Source organism: Mauremys mutica, chromosome 5 (genome assembly GCF_020497125.1).
Source record: "Mauremys mutica isolate MM-2020 ecotype Southern chromosome 5, ASM2049712v1, whole genome shotgun sequence".
Taxonomy (NCBI): Eukaryota; Metazoa; Chordata; order Testudines; family Geoemydidae; genus Mauremys; species Mauremys mutica.
Genome location: NC_059076.1, coordinates 118,138,756 through 118,159,992, shown reverse-complemented (window position 1 = coordinate 118,159,992; position 21,237 = coordinate 118,138,756). Strand labels below are relative to the sequence as shown.

Sequence of the window (21,237 nt, the reverse complement as noted above, 5' to 3'; positions counted from 1 at the left end):
CTATAAACTTTGGACCTGAGTTTCACCAGTTCATAGAACCCACCACTCCTACTGCAGTCAATATGTGCTGTATTGCTCTGTGCTTGTGAAAATTAGCCCCTTTGGTTTGTTTGGGGATTTTTAATGAAAATTCCAAGAAGATTAATTTGTTAAAATTATAAGGGTGATTTAGAATTTTTAGGCTTTAATTCAGTATATGCCATACTTTGTTTGCAAAGCTCTCAGTATTCAGAGATTCCCAGATTCAAAGGCTAGAAATGATGATTGTGAACGTCTGCTCTGACCTCCTGTATAACACAGGCATAGAACTTCCTTCAAAATAATTCGTAGAGTATATCATTTAGAAGAACATCCAAACTTGATTTAAAAATTGTCATGATGTAGAATCCACCATGACCGTCAGTAAATTGTTCCAATGGTTAATTACACTCACCGTTAAACATTTATGCTTTATTTTCAGTCTGAATTTGGTTAGCTTCAACTTCCAGCTGCCGGATTGTGTTATACCTTCCTTTGCTAGACTAAAAAGCCTATTGTTAAATATTTGTTTCCCAGGTAGATACTTATAGACTGTGATCAAATCATCCCTTAACCTTCTCTTTGTTAAGCTAAATATAGTGATAGACTCCAGAAAAGAGTCCCCCATACTGTAAGTGTGGACTACATTTTTTGTTCCTAGATGTATACATTTATATTTAGCCATATTAAAACGCATATTGTTCACCTGTGCCCAATTTACCAAACGGTCCAGATTGATCTGAATCAGTGACCTGTGCTCTTCATTATTGTCTACCCCAATTTTTGTGTCATCTTCAAACTTTATAAGTGATAATTTTGTGTTTTCTTCCAAGTCACAGAAAAAAATGTGGAATTGCGCAGGGGCAAGAACTCAATCTTGCAGGACCCCATTGGAAACACACCCGCTTGATAGTGATTCCCCATTTACAGTTATATTTTGAGACCTTATCAGTTAGCCAGTTTGTAATCCATTTAATGTGTGCTATCATGTTAATTTGATATCATTCTAATTTTTTTAATCAAAAAGTGGTGCAATAACAAGTCAAACCCCTTACAGAAATCTAAGTATGTTACGTCAACACTATTACCTGTATTAACCGAACTTGTAACGTCATCAAAAAAAGATATCAGGTTAGTCTGACAGGATCTGTTTTTCATAAACCCATGTTGTGTTGCATCAATTACATGACTCTCCTGTAGTTCTTTATTAATTGAGTCCCGTATCAGCCACTGCATTATCTTGCTCAAGATCTCTAATAGATCTGTAATAACCTGGGTCATCCCATCTGCCCATTTTAAAAATTGGCACAACATTATCTTTCTTCCAGTCTTCTGAAACATCCGCTGTCCTCCAAGACTTACTAAAAATCAACATTTAAGGTCCAGCAAGCTCCTACCCCAGCTCTTTTAATACTCTTGGATGCAAATTATCTGGACTTGCTGATTTAAAAATGTCTAGCTTTAGTAGCTTTTGTTTAACATCCTCCAGAGATGCTAGTGGGATGGAAAGAGTGTTATCACCACATGATGAAACTGTCATCTGTTTTTCCCCAAATACAACACAGAAATATTTATTGGCAAGTAAGAGAAATATTCCCAGTATTTTATGAGTCTCACCACTGCTCACAGAACACTAGTACCTCAGGCCTCTTATCCCTAAAAATGATTACTGTATATTTCTTAAGGCCATAGTTTAGGTTAGCATTGTCCTGGTTTTCAGATGCATTCTTGAAGAGCGTTTGTTGTGCATTTATTAATACCATATTTCCTGGCAGCAGGAATGTAATGTTTGATGTGAGACATTGTACCAGGGCCCTGGTGCTTGGGGTGCATACCTTTTAAAAGTCGGAGTTTGAGGGCATGACTGGGATTGTACTTGTGATATTAGGCTTTCTGCAGGGGTACCAGACAAGAGAGATCCAGACTAGAGAAGCATTAGGGTGGGTCTCGCCGTGGTAGCCAGAGAAGGGTCATGTAGTGGGCAAGGATGTGTCCTCCCTCTTCCCAGGCAGGGAAAGTGAGAAAGGTCTCTGTTATCGAAGTGTTTTTGCTGAGTCTTTTTTAATCTTCTGTTTATTAATAAACCCACCTTGAGTAAGGGGAATGGAACTGAACTTGAGCGTTTGGGCTTTATTTGGACTACGCTGGCTAATAAATCTGCCCACTGGCTTACGGACATGTATTCATTAAAAAGAATGGACTGTAAAGCATAAATTTCATCTTAAACAACTTCAGGTGAGGGAGGAAGAATTTTCCTTTTCTCTAAAGAAAATCAGATACACGAGACCTACTGGGCCAAATTTGATGACCTGACATTGTCCCAGTAAATTTGCCTACTGCACATTATAGAGCTACGGAAAACAGATCTACAGGAGTCTGCCTGTTACTTGTAATGTTTGAAAATCCACTCATTTTTAACTTTTCAGTGACTTTTGGTTTTTCAAAATTCGAAATAATTTTCCATAAACCATTTCAATGTATTTTTCGCATACTGTCTTATTATCTCTAAATATACTGTAGAGAACAATCCTGCACCAGTACTCATATGGATTAGGTGACCTAGGTCTTTTCCATTTCTAACTTCTATGATTCTATGATGATGTATTCCAGTTTTCAGTGCTGCCTATTACACTTGTCAAATACCATCTTTATTCACACAGCAACAATAAAAATCAGTTTCTTAAAAGCTGCTTACTTTTCCAGTACATTTTTCTACACAACAGTTATACAACATTCCATCAAAAGCTCTTTAAAAAAAGTCTCTTTATATTTTGTGTGTGTGTGTGTGTGTGTGTGTGTGTTAATTTTGATATTTTGATCACCAGACACCAGCTCTAGTCTCTCACCAAGAATTATTTTGAACGATAGCTTTTTATTTTTGTGGTTCATTCAAGATACTATGAAGTAGTTCTGTGCCAAAAATATTCACATTTTAAAATCCTTTCCTAACATAGGCATGGCATAAGAGATCTGCCGTAGTTTCTAATCCACTGTTTTTTCTGGCAATACTACCTTTCTATTTATAAATCTAAGGCAATATTGTGGAGCAGTAAGTACTGCCTGTTGGAGAAATGATGCCTTCAGATAGGTGTCTCAGGTGGATGAAAATATAAATATGAGTATTTTAATTTAGAGACTGACTACAATTAGTTGATTCAAAGAGGAATTTCTAAAAGCATCATAGGCATATGTTATGGAAATAATGACAACCTGTTGGCACTGTGATTGATTAAAATAAAATCACCCTTCTAAAACACTTGAGACAATATATTGTAATTTTAAAATTGAAACTCTTTGTTGGTGTATCAGTGTGCTGTTTTTTTCAAAAACCGTTTGAATTAGTTATTGTTTAATCTTTAAACAAATAGGCTATTTCCTCCTTTTTAGAACTACTAGGGGGCAGGGGGAGGTTTATTGCTGCAAATTGTATAAAAATTTCTAATTTTTTATTTATTTTTTTCATATATAACAAATATACCAAAATACAAGATTCAGCATAATACACAAAGTAAGTAAAGAGGGTCAGGGTAAAGGGAGGGCAAGTGAAACTACCTATCTATCTTCAGGGTCTGCGTTAATCATAAACCTGTAAAAAGTCAGCACAAATTGCTTTGAATTTTTTTAGGCATTCCCCTTCTATGGAATGCCAGTAATTCACTAGCTGAGAGGCCAGCCATATCACTGAGCCAGACATCGATGTTTTGTGGAGATTGACTTTTCCACTTTTGCAGGATTAATTTTTTAGCAACCAAAGCTGCATGTTGGAAACACGATGCCTTGTTATCAGGTAACCTTCAGGTAACAGAAATATATCCAAGAATTAAATTTAAGAGGGAGAGCTCCAACTTAGCATACAATATTAAATTGGTCCTTTCACCCACAGTTGCTGCAAAATTAAAGTTAAATGTGTTTTTTTCTGAACTGTTCCTGACCCAAAGGCATGAGAGGTATTAAAACTGGCCTAGTGGTAGTGCAGCACATTGCCACTGCAGAAATCAGAATTTGGGACTTGAGGTCTCTTCTGGGCTGCTTGGAGCTTGGAGTGATCCGGTGGCAATCCACATTACTTGCCTCAGTTTGCTTTCTATCAACCAACCCCTTTTCACCCACCCAAGACTCAGTAGTTATGTTGACTAGCTCTAGAGGGGAGATGTACCTAATATACCCTAACCAATCCAAGGTGGTATTGCTGGTAAGATAGAATGATGAAAAAGGGTAAAAGTAGTCAGGAGTCTCAGGACTTAGATGATTTCCTTCTGGGGAGAATCAGATTCTGATCTCATCTGCACCAGTGTGACTCTGGTTATAGTTACACCCAGAGTTACCAAGATCAGGATCTGGCCCTCTGTGCCTCACTGAACTGTTCATAACACAAAGATAAGCCATGAAATAGTTAACAATGTCAGAGTCCACTAGTTATCGGAGGGAAACTGGACTGTGGTAGTAAAGCTGTACACTCAATATTTGATCTCATGTAGTCTGTCCTAGTAAGAGTTAACCTTCTGTCACCAGATGGAAAGTTTCTGTTTTCCAAGCCTGAAAGTCAGTGATGCCAGTTCAGATATTTCTTGGGAGGAGTAAATTCCAGTCATCTCACATAGCAAGAACCCTTTTCCAATCTCACTTGTCTCCAACTCCCTTCTCCTACAAGAACCCAGGGTGTCCCTTGACTGGGGAGTCACCCCTCTCTCTTACTCACAGTACATGAGCCGCTGCCACCAGAAATTGAGGTCTCAGTGGATTCTTCTGCATGCCACCGTACAGGAACAGACTCCCTGTGCACCAGGTTGCAACACCATGTGTCCCACCTACCCCACCATCTGGACCGAGGGTCAAACTTCAGTGGCATTGTGACCCTGTGAACTAGATTGTAATGCCACTCGCTGAAATTTGACCCAATCACCCCTCTGTCTGCCCGTAGAGGTGGCCAGGTCAAATTTCAGTGGCATTGCAACCACTCATCTGGATCAGTGCTCCAGATTACTCTGGCAGCAGCTGAACTGATTCAGTATGGGACCATTGCTTAAAAGTGGTCGGACCATGGCCCCCCAGCTCCGCAGCCTACAGCAAGTGCAAAAATGGCCTCCTCCCCAAACCTACCCAATTTGTGCCGCTGCTGAAAGTTTCTGGTGCATTTTGTATTAGTGATGTCAGTGAGAGCTCCACTTCTTTTGCCATTTTCTGTTTAAAATTTCTGTCCCAAGATGAGTGAAATGAAATACCGATACCTAATAAAAATTGGAATGATAGAACATTTTGTTCATTAATTAACCCTTTTCCTAATCTAGGAAGCAGTGTCGATCTTGTGGTTAAAGGATGGGTCTTTGAGACACCTACGTTTGTTTCTTGACTCTACCAATGACTTGCTGCCAGTGGTTTGGGCAAGACACTTAAAATCTCTGTACTTCAGTTTTCCTAACCATAAATCTGGGGAAATACTACTTACCCATCTTTGTTAAGTGCTTTGAAATCCTCTGGACTTGTCTATACAGAGAGTTACAGAGAGCAAGCTGGGTTGTAAAGCTACAGCGCAATAGCCCGCCATACATTAATCAGCTGTGTGAACTCTTCCACTATGAACTCTGTAATGCACTTTGATTTACACCCCAGCTTGCTCTTCGCTAACTCCGTGTAGCCAAGCCTATATATAAGCATAAGGTATTAGTATTATTAATTATTATTATTCCCATCCAACAGCTTTGTTGAAAAAGGAAGGTATGTAAAAATGTGTATCTAAGAAACTCTGGTTTTCTATAGTGATCTAAAATGAGAACTTACCAGTAAACATTCATTGTGTCTGGTCCTTATATGGGCCCGTAAGGGGTAAGGAGGGCACAAAGGGCTTTCTTTACCTCTTTATACATCCTGTGCAGGAGACAAGCCTTTATTGAAGTCCATGCATGCCCCTGCTAGTGCACTCTGGGATACAAGCCCTCAAAATAGGAAATGAGGATATAGAGAAGAACTGGTTGCAAAAATTTCATTAATGTTATCCAGTGGAAAATGGATTTTAGAACTATATTCGAATCTTCCTGGGAAATATTTTGTATCTGAATTTTTTTGTCAAAACAAATCAAAAGGTGTCCCCCTCCCACCATTTTCAGGTTTATTTACCCGTTTCCCCCAATATCTCCCTACGGAAAAATGAGAGAGAGAGAGAGTGCACACACAAAAACACCCTGAACATTTTTCATTTTGATTTATGTTGACAAAATTTATGTAAACAATCCATAACAATTAATTTTTTCCCAAAAAATTTTTTTTGGACCAGTTCTAATGTATAGGCCATGTTCTCACCTAACACCCTGCTATCCGGAGACTCTGGCCACGTGGGAAGAGAAACACACTTTGCAGGTTCCTAGGATCTCTGAAGATAGTTTGGTTGTTTTTTTGTTGGTGGTGGTGGCGGTTGTTGTTGGTTTGGGGGTTTTTTTTTGCTCTGTGCCAGTTTGCAAATACCTCAGAATAGCATATGTTTGGTTTTGTTTTTTAACAGGAGACTTTTAAGTTTGCCCCTTTCATTATCTGAAGAGGAATTGCTGAGAATGAGGCAAGAGTTCCATTGCTGCTATTCTCAGATGGACAATAACTTAGCTTTGCCCAAGATTCGGAAAAGAGCTTTGCTTCAGGCATATCAGTCGGCGTGGAGGGAAGCGGAGCTGCTGAAAGTGGATCAGAACTCAGCAGTATCCGACAAACAGGTGGGATCAGTAAGGGAACGTTTTACATTTCCCAAATGTGTACATTTACTGTCTGTCTCCTTTTCAGGAGTGGGTTTCCCCACACATGCTGGTTTTCATGTGTTTTGGAAGCAGAATGTGATTAGGGTCAGTTCCCAACTGTATGGCCTGCTTTATTTGTCATTTACTGTAGGTAAAAGCTGGATCCTGGCCTCTCCCCCAGTCCAACACATTAGCATAGTGTCTCTTGTGATGACTGGTGTGCATGTTGCCTTCCTGCTTCCTGCTCCCTGTTCTTTTTTTTTCCTGGTTCCTGCTACCTGAATTCAGTGTTCTTGTTCCTGTTTATGTGCGTGCACACAGAGCCTTAGCGTTGAGTGTGTGCAGCTACTACATATCTGCAATTCAGACTGTTATCAAGTTTTATTCAGACTGTTGCTGACCTTACCAGTTCATGGTCAGTACATGTTTTGACTGACAGTCTACTGGCATGTCTTACTTCGGGGTGGTTTTTTGGATTGCTATTCTGGGGTGCATCAGAGCGTAACATGGCGACGAGTGCTTCTGTTCTGCAACCCATGCTGCCGGCACAGCCTTCGATGGTGATACTTTATTCAGAATTTTTGGAGCTATCTGCAGATTATACAACTCCGCGATGCACCTAGGTTACCCTGGCTGCTTAGGCGGTGATGGCAGTGATATTTATGGTGAGCTCCTGGAGCCCAAGTCCTCCTTTGATGCAGCTATGCAACTGCAACAAGTTATTTTGGCATTGGAGATTCTGTTCTGGTAAAGAGGAAAATTGTTTTTTGAAGCTCTCCAGCAGCCCTGCGAAACCATACACAAGTTTGCATGTCATTTGCAGTGATGGGCCAGGGACTGTGAATTTGGGGATGTTATGATGATCATGCTCAGGGATATTTTTCTGATTGACCACCCAGGATGAACAGTTACTGGCTGAAGATGCGAGAATGCTAACTTTTGATGTGACAGTTGCTAAGAGTGAGGCCTTTTCTAGCGCTTGGGGTGAAAGTTGTTCTGTGTTTCAGACTGCTGCTACCTTTGAGTCTCCTCTTAAGCCATCAGCTGCTCCTCCTACTTCCATCACCCAGAATCCTACGATGCTACCTATTCCCGTACCATAGCCTCAGCAGCGAAAGTTGCTAGCTCCTCACTGTTTCTCCTGTGATAGTATGGGTCACTTGGCCAATTTCCCTGCTTGCCCAGTCAGGCTTGTGTGAAGGAAGGATACTTTTTAAAGTAGTGCACCGCAGTACACTAGTTCACAAAGATGTGGGGCCTGTGAATGTGGAGCCGGACGAGACCTCTTTTATTGATGTTTCCTTTAGTATGATCTTCACAGGTGGTAAGACACTGCAGCTGGTATCCTGAAATTAATGGCACACTGCTGAAGTGCATGGTGGGTACAGGTGCTGAACTTAATGTTCTCCCCTCTGGGTTAGTTTAGAGTCTGGACAGTTGCTGACAATGGTAGTTACAAATTCTAAACATTTATATGCCTTGCAGACAGTGGGCAAAGCTGTATGCTCTGCGCTCTACAAGGGCATAGCCTTGACTGCAAACTTTTACATAGTTAAAGGCACAGCTGCATATGCGGTTCCGTTATTTTCCTTACATCTTTGTATTATGAACTTGCACAGGATATCTCAGGTCGGATTATGTTGGCTAGAACAGAAGGGGATATGCAAAGTATCATTCAGAGACAGCATGAGGATATGCATACTCTCTGCAGGTGCATTTGAACATGGAAGTGTGCACCGTCTGCACGTTGCATACTTCCTGCACTTATGGAGAAGATCGAAACGGAATTTGGTATCATTTGGGAGGTGGAAGGATTGGACCTCACCCAGTGTGATCATATACAAGAAGAGTGGTGATATTCAATTGTGCACAAATTTTAGGGACCTTCATAAATACACCTCTACCCCACTATAACGCGACCTGATATAACAGGAATTCAGATATAACGCGGTAAACTAGTGTTTGGGGGGGCCTGTGCACACTAGCGGGTCAAAGCAAGTTCACTATAATGCAGTTTCACCTATAACGCAATAAGATTTTTTTGGCTTCCGAGGACAGCATTGTATCGGGGTAGAGGCGTATGTGAAACATGAACAGTTTCAATTGCCTTCAATGAGGTGACTTGATGGGTAAGTGGATCCCGGATTTTCTATGCATTGAACTATCAATCTGGTTATTGGCAAATACCTGAAAGTGAGCAGTTGTTATTGACTTGTCAGCAGTATTCCCAAATGGTTTGCTATCAACAGTTCCCTTTTGGCTTAGTCTCTGCTCCTGAGGTATTACAGAGAGTGGTCTCTCAGCACCAGGATAATATCCAGGGTACATGTTGATATTTAGATAGCATTCTCATCTTTGCTAAGACCGTTCCTGAGCATAATGCTGTTCTGGACCTGATGCTAACCCAACTCCAACAAGCTGGCATAAAGTTGATTGGGCCAAGTTCAGTTTTGCAAAGGATGCTGTGGAGTTTCTAGGTCATTCTTTGTTGGTCAGTGGTGTGAAACTGATGCCTGAACAGCTACAAGCTGTTGCTTCGATACTGATTTATGTTTGTTCCGTGGCCTAGCTCAATATATAGGTGGTTGTGCTCTGCGCCATTTTAGTGCCCTTGCTAAGCTGCTGTGGGGTTTAACCCAGAACCAGAGACAGTTGGTTGAGACTAAAAAAGCAAAGCAAGCTTTTGAAACCCCGCATCAAGCCTTCTGGTGGATCCAATCCCATCCTTATTTTGATCTATAGAAACCCATGGTGATTCTAAGTGAGGCATGCAAATGGGGGCTGGGTGCAGTTCTGTTCCAGGAGGGACTGCCAGTTACATTTACATCCTGTACTCTCACCTCAACATAAGTGACATTTTCCCAGATTGAACTACAAGTCTTTGCGATGTTTTTTGCAATTATACACCTCAGGGTTTACCTAGTGGGAAGACATTTCACCTTTTAATCGTGATTAATTTTTTTGAGTTAATCACGTGAGTTAACTGTGATTAATCAGAGGGGTAGCCGTGTTAGTCTGGTGTGTGTCTGACGAAGTGGGCATTCACCTACGAAAGCTTATGCTCCAATACGTCTGTTAGTCTTAAAGGTGCCACGGGACTCGCTGTGATTAATCGACAGCCCGAATAATTTCACAAGGCACCTTAAAGGAGCTCATTTCTTGCCTCACTATTTTATTCGCTGTGTTTGGCCTACCAGAGAGCTTTGTTCAGATAATGGGATGCCTTTTGTATCAAGAGACTGTGAAGGCTTTCTGATGAGTATTGGTAACAGTACATTATAAATTTGTGTACCATTCCCAAGAAATGGGATAGTGAAGAGACTACATGGGATGCTGAAGAAGTGTGTCGCTCGCATACTGAAGGAATGTGGAGATACACTCTTCCCTGTTGCATTAAGTTATGCTTTATATGATATTCGGTGCACACTTCATGAAAGTTTTGGAGAAACCCTTTGTATCAGCTCTCCAACCAGCCTTTGAAGACCAAGTTGTCTATGCTGACAGAAAAGGTTCATGTCAAATCCTTGGGGCAGCCGGTGTAGGAAGCAATCACTTGAGGCCAGAGAGCAGGCAGCTAACCAAAACCTCCATTTTATTTACATATCTACAGAGAGCTCCTCAGCCGGTTGAAACCGGTTGAGCTAACCCATAATAATCTAACTCAGTTGCCATAGCAACAAAACCATGACAACCAAATACACAACATATTCCTCCCCCCCTAATAAGAACATCCCCTAAATAAAACACACACTAGACTAGAGAAGGAGGGTAGACTGCCTCCATTCCCGGCTAAACCCTGGGGATTATTTTGCCCCATAACCGTGGGTTCGCCCTAGCTAAAGATCCAGCCGATGAGGAGGCCTTCTGTCTCTAGGTGGATTACGGCGAACTACCGGTGTTATTGCACCCGAAAGCACTAGGGGCTCAGGGTCCGCAGCACGAACAGGTGAGGAGGTGGTATCAGCTCGTGCTGGGCAAAGGGGTATCTCAGCCGCCGGCAGTAATGGAGGAGAACAGTCAGAAACAGGTGACTCGTGATTCGATCCCTCACCAGAAGAGGTGAAGTCAGACCCCTCAACTGCAGATGGGTCCTGAGGACTGGCATGACCTGGCAACAGCTGATCTACATGTCGCCGCCAGGTAAGATTCTCTGCAGTCCGGACTGTGTAGGAAACAGGTCCTGTTTGAGTGATGACTGTGGCCGGAAACCCATTTAGCTCTGGAAGTATAATTCCGAGCCAAAACTGGCTGTCCCGGGCTAAAGGTTCGGTCTTTTGCTCTGGGTGCCCGTCTGATGACTTGATATTGCTGCTGATGTTGCACAATTTGTCGGGGTTCGGAAGGTTTCAGCAGATCAAAGCAAGTGCGCAGCTGTCGTCCCATCATTAGAAAGGCCGGAGATGCGTGGGTCGTAGCATGAGGTGTGTTTCTGTAGGAAAGTAAAAAGGTATCCAGACGCTTTTGAATGGAGTGTTGTCCCCTTGCTGATTTCAAAGCATTTTTCATTGTCTGCACAAATCTTTCAGCTAATCCGTTGGTGGACGGATGATATGGTGCTGACGTGATGTGGTGTATCCCATTTGCTTTCATAAAATTTTGAAACTCCTGAGAAACGAACTGCGGTCCGTTGTCGCTCACAAGTTGTTCTGGCAGACCAAAACGACTAAAGAGTCCTCGTAGTTTTTGGATAGTACTCTCTGCAGAAGTGGACTGCATTATAGAGACTTCTGGCCATTTAGAATGGGCATCTATTGCCACCAAGAACATGCTTCCTTCAAGGGGGCCAGCAAAGTCAACGTGAATACGTTGCCACGGGTTTTCAGGCCAGTCCCATGGGTGTAGGGGTGCCCACTGGGGTGCATTCCTCACACCCTGACATGACATACAAGCTTTTGCCTTCTCTTCAATAGCGCTGTCCAGTCCAGGCCACCAAAAATAGCTTCGTGCAATTTCCTTCATGCGCACTATTCCACAGTGACCGGAATGTAGCTGTTCTAACATCTGTGATCTCAGTGGTGGTGGAATAATGACACGTCTCCCCCACAACAAACAACCAGATTGGACCGATAACTCCGTCCGCTTGGACATGTAGGGAACAAGGTCGGATGAGACCGGAGAGGTTTGTCGAGATGTTCCATGCATCACCAGGTCCATAACGTGGGACAATACTGGGTCAACGCGAGTTGCCTTCTTTATCTGAGTAGCAGTGATGGGTGTATTCTCTACCTGTTCAAAGTAGAAGATTTCCTTGTGGGCACTATCTTGGTGTTTGACCGGCAAAGGCAACCTTGAGAGGCCATCTGCATTGCCGTGTAGAGTGGATTTCCGATATTTGATTTCATATGTGTGTGCTGAAAGTAACAATGCCCAACGTTGCATACGACTAGCAGCTAATGGGGGAATGCCTGTGTAAGGTCCAAAAATTGATGTCAGAGGTCGATGGTCTGTGAGAAGAGTAAATTTTCGCCCAAACAGGTACTGATGAAACTTCCGAATTCCAAAAACAATTCCTAATGCCTCACGTTCGATTTGGGCGTAGTTAGTTTCTGCTTTGCTAAGAGTGCGTGAAGCAAAAGCAATAGGTCTCTCTTCTCCTGAAGGCATAATATGTGACACGACTGCTCCCACTCCATAAGGGGAGGCATCGCAGGCCAATTGCAGTGGTAAGGATGGATCAAAGTGCGTTAGAACTTCAGAATTTAGCAATGCATCCTTAGCTTTGTTAAACGCAACATCACAGGCTTCAGTCCACTTCCAGGCCTTGTTCTGCCCAAGGAGCTCATGAAGTGGTTTTAGCAGTGTGGCTAACTGTGAGATGAACTTTCCATAATAGTTCAGGAGTCCTAGAAACGAGCGCAGCTGGCTTACATTTCGAGGTGGGGGAGCCTCCACAATAGCTTTAACTTTTGCAGGGGCCTTATGAAGACCTGCAGAATCAATGATGTGTCCCAAATATTCAACAGAGGGCTTGAAGAATTCACACTTGTCTTTGCGAACTCGTAGGCCATACTCTTCCAGTCTTTGTAGGGTAGCCTCTAAATTCTTTAAGTGATCCTCTTCATTTCTTCCAGTGACCAGGATATCATCCAGATAGCACTGAACTCCTGACAAGCCACACAAAATCTGGTCCATAGCCCTCTGGAACAGGGCGGGAGCAGATGTTATTCCGAAGGGTAGACGACAGTATTGATAAAGCCCCTTATGAGTCACAATAGTCAACAGCTCTTGGGACTTTTCATCGACGTGCATCTGTAAATATGCTTGACTCAGATCAATCTTACTGAACTTTTGTCCCCCAGCCAGGCCTGCGAAGAGGTCATCGATGCGGGGAAGCGGGTATTGCTCTGCACACAACACTGGGTTGACAGTGACTTTAAAATCACCGCAAATCCGGAGAGAGCCATCTTTCTTCACGATTGGAACGATAGGAGTGGCCCATGAGCTATGGGTAACTGGTATTAGGACTCCATTGGTGACCAGGCGCTCCAGGTCTGCTTCAACTTTTAGCCTGATGGCATATGGCACAGTTTGGGCTTTCAGATATTTTGGTGGACTGCCAGGTTTAATGTTCAATGTCACAGTGATTCCCTTCATACTTCCCAAATCATCTCCAAAAACAGCAGCATGTTTCCTTAGTATAGGGGTTAGACTGGTTTCTTCTTTAGTCATCCGGTGCACTTCTGCCCAGTTCAGTTGAATCTTCCCAAGCCAAGACCTACCCATTAAGGCTGGGTAGTTACCTCTCACCACAAACAGTGGCAATTTAGCCACCTGTCCATTGAGCTCCACCTTAACATCAATAGTGCCCAGCATAGGCACAGCTTCTCCCGTATACGTCTTCAGAACAGTTTTTGTTGCCTTAAGCGGAAGATGCTGTAGCTTTTCTTTATACACAGTCTCGGAGATCAGTGAGACGGCTGCACCGGTGTCCAGTTCCATGCGTATACGTTTGCCATCCAATAACGGGGTTACCCAGTATTCATGTGAGCCCATTGCCAAAGACAAAACATGCAGTGGCACTTCCTCTTGTGATGAGGTGTCACCTTGATCATCCTGGGTCTGCTCTAGGGTATGCAGGGTTCCTCTTTTTGTCGGCCAGACCACAGGCCTCTTTTTCTTTTGTTTACAGGCACACTCAATGTGTCCCTTTTTGCCACAGTGTCGACACACCAGGTCCTTACACCAGCATTCTGATGCCTGGTGACCCGGCTTACCACAGCGGTAACATTCTTGACTCTGAACAGTTTTGTGGGTCGGTTCTTGTGACACTTTTTGCACCCTAGGGGGTGCACCGATGTATTGTGCCTCCCTTGTAGCCAGTTCCATGGAGACAGCAATATCAACAGCCTTCTGTAAGGTAAGCTGAGCCTCTGTCAGTAGGCGCTCCCGTATAGCTTCACTGTACAGGCCACACACTAACCTGTCACGCAGGGCATCATGTAACATTTCTTTAAATTCACAGTGTTCTGCTAGCTTTTTTAAAATGGCTACAAATTGTACAACTGTTTCATCTTCCTTTTGGTCTCTTTTGTGGAACCTATATCTTTCAGCAATTACCAGTGGTTTTGGGGAGAAATGAGACCCCAGGATTTCCACAATGTCACTGTAAGATTTAGTCTCAGGCTTAACAGGGTGTAGTAAGCTGCGTAGCAGAGAGTAGGTTTTAGCCCCTACAACAGTTAAGAATATTGGCACCTTCTTCGCTTCTGTAATGTCATTTGCAATACCAAAAAGCTCAAAACGCTCAGTATACACATGCCACTGCTCTGTATTCTCATCAAAAGGCTCCAGGGGCCTGGTCAGAGTAGCCATGATTTTTAGTTTCACTTTCACAGTCAGTGCAAACAAGCAGCTTTTTTTTTTGTTTGTTCTTTACCTTAACTTCTACTTCCTTCTGTTACTGGAGCAGCACCGGAATCCCATCCTCGTCGCCAGTGTTAAATCCTTGGGGCAGCTGGTGTAGGAAGCAATCACTTGAGGCCAGAGAGCAGGCAGCTAACCAAAACCTCCATTTTATTTACATATCTACAGAGAGCTCCTCATCCGGTTGAAACCGGTTGAGCTAACCCATAATAATCTAACTCAGTTGCCATAGCAACAAAACCATGACAACCAAATACACAACAGTTCATTCCACCCGTTCATCGTCCTTGAAGCTGACTGATATGACTAGAGAACATGGGAGTCTCAACAAACATATTCATCCAAGTACATGGAGCTCATCAAGGCATTCTATCCCGGACAAGCAATGTATGTTAGGTGAAGGTTTGAAAACATTTTCAATACTCATGGTGTTATCTTGCGGGCTGGAGGGCAAAGAGCATAGTCATAGAATCAAAGAATATCAGGGTTGGAAGGGGCCTCAGGAGGTCATCTAGTCCAACCCCCTGCTCAAAGCAGGAACAATTCCCAACTAAATCATCTCAGCCAGGGCTTTGTCAAGCCTGACCTTAAAAACCTCTAAGGAAGGAGGTTCCACCACCTCCTTAGGTAACCCATTCCAGTGCTTCACCACCCTCCTAGTGAAAAAGTTTTTTTCTTAATATGCAACCTAAACCTCCCCCACTGCAACTTGAGACCATTACTCCTTGTTCTGACATCAGGTACCACTGAGAACAGTCTAGATCCATCCTCTTTGGAACCCCCTTTCAGGTAGTTGAAAGCAGCTATCAAATCCCCCCTCACTCTTCTCTTCTGCAGACTAAACAATCCCAGTTCCTTCAGCCTCTCCTCATAAGTCATGTGCTCCAGCCCCCTAATCATTTTTGTTGCCCTCCACTGGACTCTTTTTCCAATTTTTCCACATCCTTCTTGTAGTGTGGGGCCCAAAACTGGACACAGTACTCCAGATGAGGCCTCACCAATGTCAAACAGAGGGGAATGATCATATCCCTTGATCTGCTGGCAATGCCCCTACTTATACAGCCCAAAATGCCATTAGCCTTCTTGGACGTGAACATGTTTACCATAGGGAGCATGGTGAGCATGTTTACTACTGGGAGAACGCATTGTTAAATAGCAAGATATGCTGCCTACTGAAAGGGGAACAGATAGGGAAGAGGACACTAGGAATTAGCCTAGTTCAAAACCTTAATGATTTCCAAAATGCTCCGTATTTGAAAAGGGAAATGACTTTGCAGAGCCTTATAGTTGAACAGATGTTATCTTTTCCCTGAGAGTACATTGTAAAGAATACAAAGCTCAAGAATAATCAGATTACATAGTAGGGTGCTCCTTAATATTATTATGGCTCATCTGTGATTCATACAGTGCATTTTGAAAACAATTTAATTTTAAATGAATATGATATCTTGTTCTTTTCTTATGGTGTTGAAAAAGGATGAGGAAAATGTCATTAAATCATTGCATATAGCATTCACTAAATGCTTGTGTAAAACCAAATTTGTCACTCCTGTGCTAGCAGGACAAAATTGCAATAATGCAACTTGGCAATTGCATCCTCTTTTCATGGAAGGGATAAATATGTAAACCTACGTTCAAAAAAGTTAGGAATATTTTGTGGCTTAATCTGAAATTACCGAATGGGTCCTCTGAAAGGTATAGCTAGAACATGTATTTCCAGGGAACATTTTGTCATGAAAGTCAAGACTGCAGTTTTGTATTATTAACTGGGGAATTTCCCACAAATAATAGTAATAATACTAATACATAGTAATGGCATATAAGTTTTAAAAATATTTAATGATGTGATGACTTTTTTTTTATAGCCACAGCCCAATATCAAAAAACAACGATCCAAGAATAGAAATAAGATAGATGTTCTGAAAAAATCTTTGGAGGATAAAATTCGCATCTATGAAGAACCGATTACAGATGAAAATTTGAGCAAGGTAAATGTAAATGTTCTGTACACAGCTCTGTACATTGATGCTCAACAATTACAAAATAACAATAATTTCCTATAAATATATGCAAGACCAAGACATAGAGAGGCATGGAGCTCAGACTAGATGATCATGATGGTCCCCTTCTGGCCTTAAAGTCTATACATCTGTGATATGCATAAGTATGTAAAATATTTCATCTCTCTTTGTGCTTATCTCCTGGACTGTCAAGATTACGTTGCATTTAAAATAGATTATCACTTTGTGATTTTTGTTGTAAATGTTAGCGTTCATTTTGTTCCTGTGAAAGGTGGAAAGTTCCCATGTCTGAATACCGGTGTTTCCTGTTTATCATAAGAACACAGTGATGAAGCTGCCACACACAATGAGCTTCTAGAAAAATGTCTCATCTTTGCCTGAGGCAAACCCAGTGTCCCAGAGGTGCATGTACTGACCAAGACGAGCCTGGAGGAACTGGGGAATCTATCAATTTGCTTGCCCCTTTCAGTAACAATGCTTATAGGGCAACCTAGAAAGTTTCTTCCACTAGGAAAATGTTTTCAAAATATGTGACATTTGCTCTATTTTAAAGGAAAAATAATTTACTCTTTGGAAGTATTTTTAGGAGCAGCATAGATAAGTCTATTCTAACAGGGGCTATTCGACAGTATCAACCTAGGGATGAACTGAAGCAGATGCAAGGAAATCAGGGTGGCAGAATTTTAACGAGGGACTCCCTGCAAGATCCAGAGAGCTCCCTCCAGTACATCTGTGTCAGATCAGGTAATACATGTCCCTCTCAGCCCCTCCAGTGTGCCTGAAGTACTCTGCTTTAGAAAGCTCACTTCAAGGCTGAGAGAATGATTCAGGTTCCAGCCTGATTTGATCCTTGACCTCTCTACTGAAACAAGGATGCCTGTGATGATGATAGGAACATCTGTCCACAAGGAACTGAGTGTAGGCCATTACCTCATTTCACATAGATCACCAAAATTCTCCCTCATTAAAACTCAGATCCTCCTACTGAAACAGCCTGAACAGCTGGGTTGCACTGGGCGCATGAAGTGGAGGAATTCTCCCTGTGCCAGGAAAAACTAACCCTCCATGACCTCAGCACAGGTAGAGAATAGAGTATCAGTACTGTAGCAGATCCCCAGGCTCCACATGTCTCTGAATCACCTATGTTCCACTCTCTTCAATGTGCATACACACAAGGAGCCCTTGTGAAGCAGGTTGAACACCACACAGGAGGTGCACACCCACTGCATGACTTCCACAGCTGCTGCTGCTGCTGCTACCTTGCACAATAGACCTATCAGAAGTGGGGTAAAAATAACCCTTAGTGCCCACTGTCTGTCCATTCAACTCAGTAGTTTTGTCACTAGACATTATGAGGTGGGTGCTGAGATACTATAGTAACGGATGTCACATGAATACCATAGCTAAATAATACAAATAATAATCTGTTAAATGATTGCCTTGTTAAGATTAGTTTTCATATAATTAAGATAGACAGTGTAGTTTGTTTGATTACATTTCCTGAAATCTGTATATCCTTTACCAGGGGGCCCAAGGGAATAGGAAATACTGGATGCGGTATGTTTTATTTATGGACAGTTCTGCTTTAATGTGACACTAATATTTTGAAGCAGTAAATGTGCTTGATTTGTGTAACTTCTATAGCCCTTTTTATCATTTAATTGATGGAGAGTTTATTTCAATTTAGATACAGCACGAGGCTCGCTCTGGAGTTCTTTTGTAATGTCCTTGCCTGTCTTCTTTTGAATTGAGCTGCATGTTAGCTACCAAAGGCCTCCTGCTTTATCCCAATGAGGAGAGTAGATTATTATTAAGGAAAATGATCACATATTATCACTAGTATACCAGAAATGTAACAAAAAGCCTTATCTTGTGAGTATAAATAAAGTTTTTTATTCTTTCCCATTGCAATTCATTGTCATTCAAATTCCTACCCATTAGTATTTTTTTATATTTGTTTTCTTTAATATAAAGGGTTTTCCTCTTCTCACTCACCATTGCCATCCAAAATTTTATGACCAATTCGGGAGGGCAGGGGAGAAATGTAAAAATGGAACAATGTTAAATCTTACTACTTTTCCATTGACTACTGCCACTTCCTACTATCCTGCTGAGGTTTTTTGTTGTGTTTTTTTTGACAATTTGAATGCTGTGTGTGGCTCTGAGCTGCTCAGTACTGCAGAAGGCTCCTGAACTCGGTGAGTAGAAGTGATGCCTGAAGAAGAAAGGAGCAGGGGGATATAGTCTTTCTTACAGTCTTCCAAGAGGGCTGTGAGAGCAAGGATTATAGATAGGAGGTAATGTGTTGGGAGGATATGGAAAGAGTTTTGAGGCCTGATTCTGAGAGGTGCCTGCAAATCTGTTATATAGGTTTCCAGGTTGGACTCAAACAGGATACGTCCTTTCTTCTCTAATTGTGTCTTAGTTGCTCAGCTTTCAAGCTGTCCCATGTACATGGCATGAGGAAGTGGCAGTTGTACAAGACAAAAGACAGGCAAGAGGCATTATAAAAGAGATCCAAAATGAGTCTGGTGCTGTTCTGCAGATAAGCAAGAAGACTATAGGACTTACAGAAATCAAGCACAAAATATTTACAACTTTTAGCACGATGAGCCTCTGTCCCTAACTAGGGCCTCTTGGTGCTATTAGACTGCAAGTAGTAATTAATATTAATTACAGACCTCATTAAAGATGAAGGTCAGTGCATCTTAGGATCAATTCCTTTATTTGTAAAAATTAAGTGAGAGAGAAATGGCACTAGTAGCAACTAGAGTCCGTAACGAATATGGAAATTGAAAGTTAATGGTTTCAAGCGAAGGGCTTATTTTAATGGATTTATGTTGTTCAGTTACATTTAAAGAAAGTCAGTTGATTAGGAAATTGCAGATGGAATCAGCAGCAGGAGAGTATGTTGAAGACGCATAACTTGATGCATTTTCAGCAATGATCCGAGGAATGGAAAACCTACCTTACGAGAGGAGACTCAAAGAGCCTGGCTTGATTAGCCTAACCAAAGAAAGGCTGAGGGGAGATATGATTGCTCTCTATAAATACATCAGAGGGATAAATACCAGGGAGGGAGAGGCGTTATTTAAGTTAAGTGCCAATGTGGACAGAAAAACAAATGGATATAAACTGGCCATCAACAAGTTTAGGCTTGAAATTAGGCAAAGATTTCTAACCATCAGAAATGTTTCAGAGTGGTAGCCATGTTAGTCTGTATTAGCAAAAAGAACAAGGAATACTTGTGGCATCTTAGAGACTAACACATTTATTTGGGCATAAACTTTCGTGGGCTAAAACCCACTTCATCAGATGCATGGAGTGGAAAATACAGTAGGAAGATATATACACACACACAGAGAACATTTAAGATGGGGGTTGCCATACCAACTATAACAAGATAAATCAGTTAAGATGGGCTATTATCAGCAGGAGAAAAAAAAAGTTTGTAGTGATAATCAGGATGGCCCATTTCAAACAGTTGACAAGAAGGTGTGAGTAGCAGTAGGGGGAAAATTAGCATGGAGAAATAGTTTTTAGTTTGTGTAATGACCCGTCCATTCCCAGTCTTTATTCAAGCCTAATTTGATGGTGTCCAGTCTGCAAATTAATTCCAGTTCCACAGTTTCTCACTGGAGTCTGTTTTTGAAGTTTTTTTGTTGAAGAATGGCCAGTTTTAGGTCTGTAATTGAGTGTAAATTTCCCCATGCTGATTGCCCCCCCTACTGTTACTCACACCTTCTTGTCAACTGTTTGAAATAGGCTGTCCTGTTTTTTTTTCTCCTGCTGATAATAGTCCACCTTAATTGATTTGTCTCGTTAGAGTTGGTATGGCAACCCCCATCTTTACATGTTCTCTGTGTGTGTGTGTGTATGTATGTGTATATCTATATCTATATATTCCTACTGTATTTTCCACTACATGCATCTGATGAAGTGGGTTTTAGCCCACGAAAGCTTATGCCCAAATAAATTTGTTAGTCTCTAAAGTGCCACAAGTACTCCTCATTCTTTTTTCATCAGAGGAGTGAAGTTCTGGGACAGCCTTCCAAGGGGAGCAGTGGGAGCAAAAAAACTAACTTGGTTCAAGACTGAGCTTGATAAGTTTATGGAGGAGATGGTATGCTGAAACTGCCGACAATGGCATTAGCTGATCTGTGACTGCTAACAGCAACTCTCTCCAACAGCCAGTGATGGGACACTAGATGGGGTGGGCTCTGAGTTACTACAGAGAATTCTTTCCCAGGTGTCTGGCTGGTAAGTCTTGCCCACATGCTCAGGGTCTAACTGAACACCATATATGGGGTTGGGAAGGAATTTCCCCCCAGGTCACATTGGCAAAGACCCTAGGGGGGCGGGGGTTCGCCTTCCTCTGCAGCATGGGATACAGGTCACTTGCAGGTTTAAACTACTGTAAATTGTGGATTCTCTGTGACTTGAAGTCTTTAAACCATGATTTGAGGACTTCAGTAGCTCATCTAGAGGTTAGGGTCTATTACAGGAGTGAGTTGGTGAGGTTCTGTGGCCTGCGATGGGCAAGAGGTCAGACTACAGCAGTGGTTCCAAAACTCGGGTTTGTGAAATGTTACAGGGGATTCTCGGGAAAAAAA

The 21,237-nt window shown here is 42.1% G+C and overlaps 1 protein-coding gene across 1 annotated transcript in view; it reads left to right on the top strand.

The window, feature by feature from the left end:
- The window catches only part of EVC2 (EvC ciliary complex subunit 2), a 157,833-nt gene that overhangs the window by 98,111 nt on the left and 38,485 nt on the right, over positions 1–21,237 (top strand). Inside the window, exons 15-16 of the mRNA XM_045017520.1 lie at positions 6,515–6,719; positions 16,469–16,591. Coding sequence (XP_044873455.1) covers positions 6,515–6,719; positions 16,469–16,591 — 328 coding nt within the window. The remainder of the gene's footprint in view (positions 1–6,514; positions 6,720–16,468; positions 16,592–21,237) is intronic.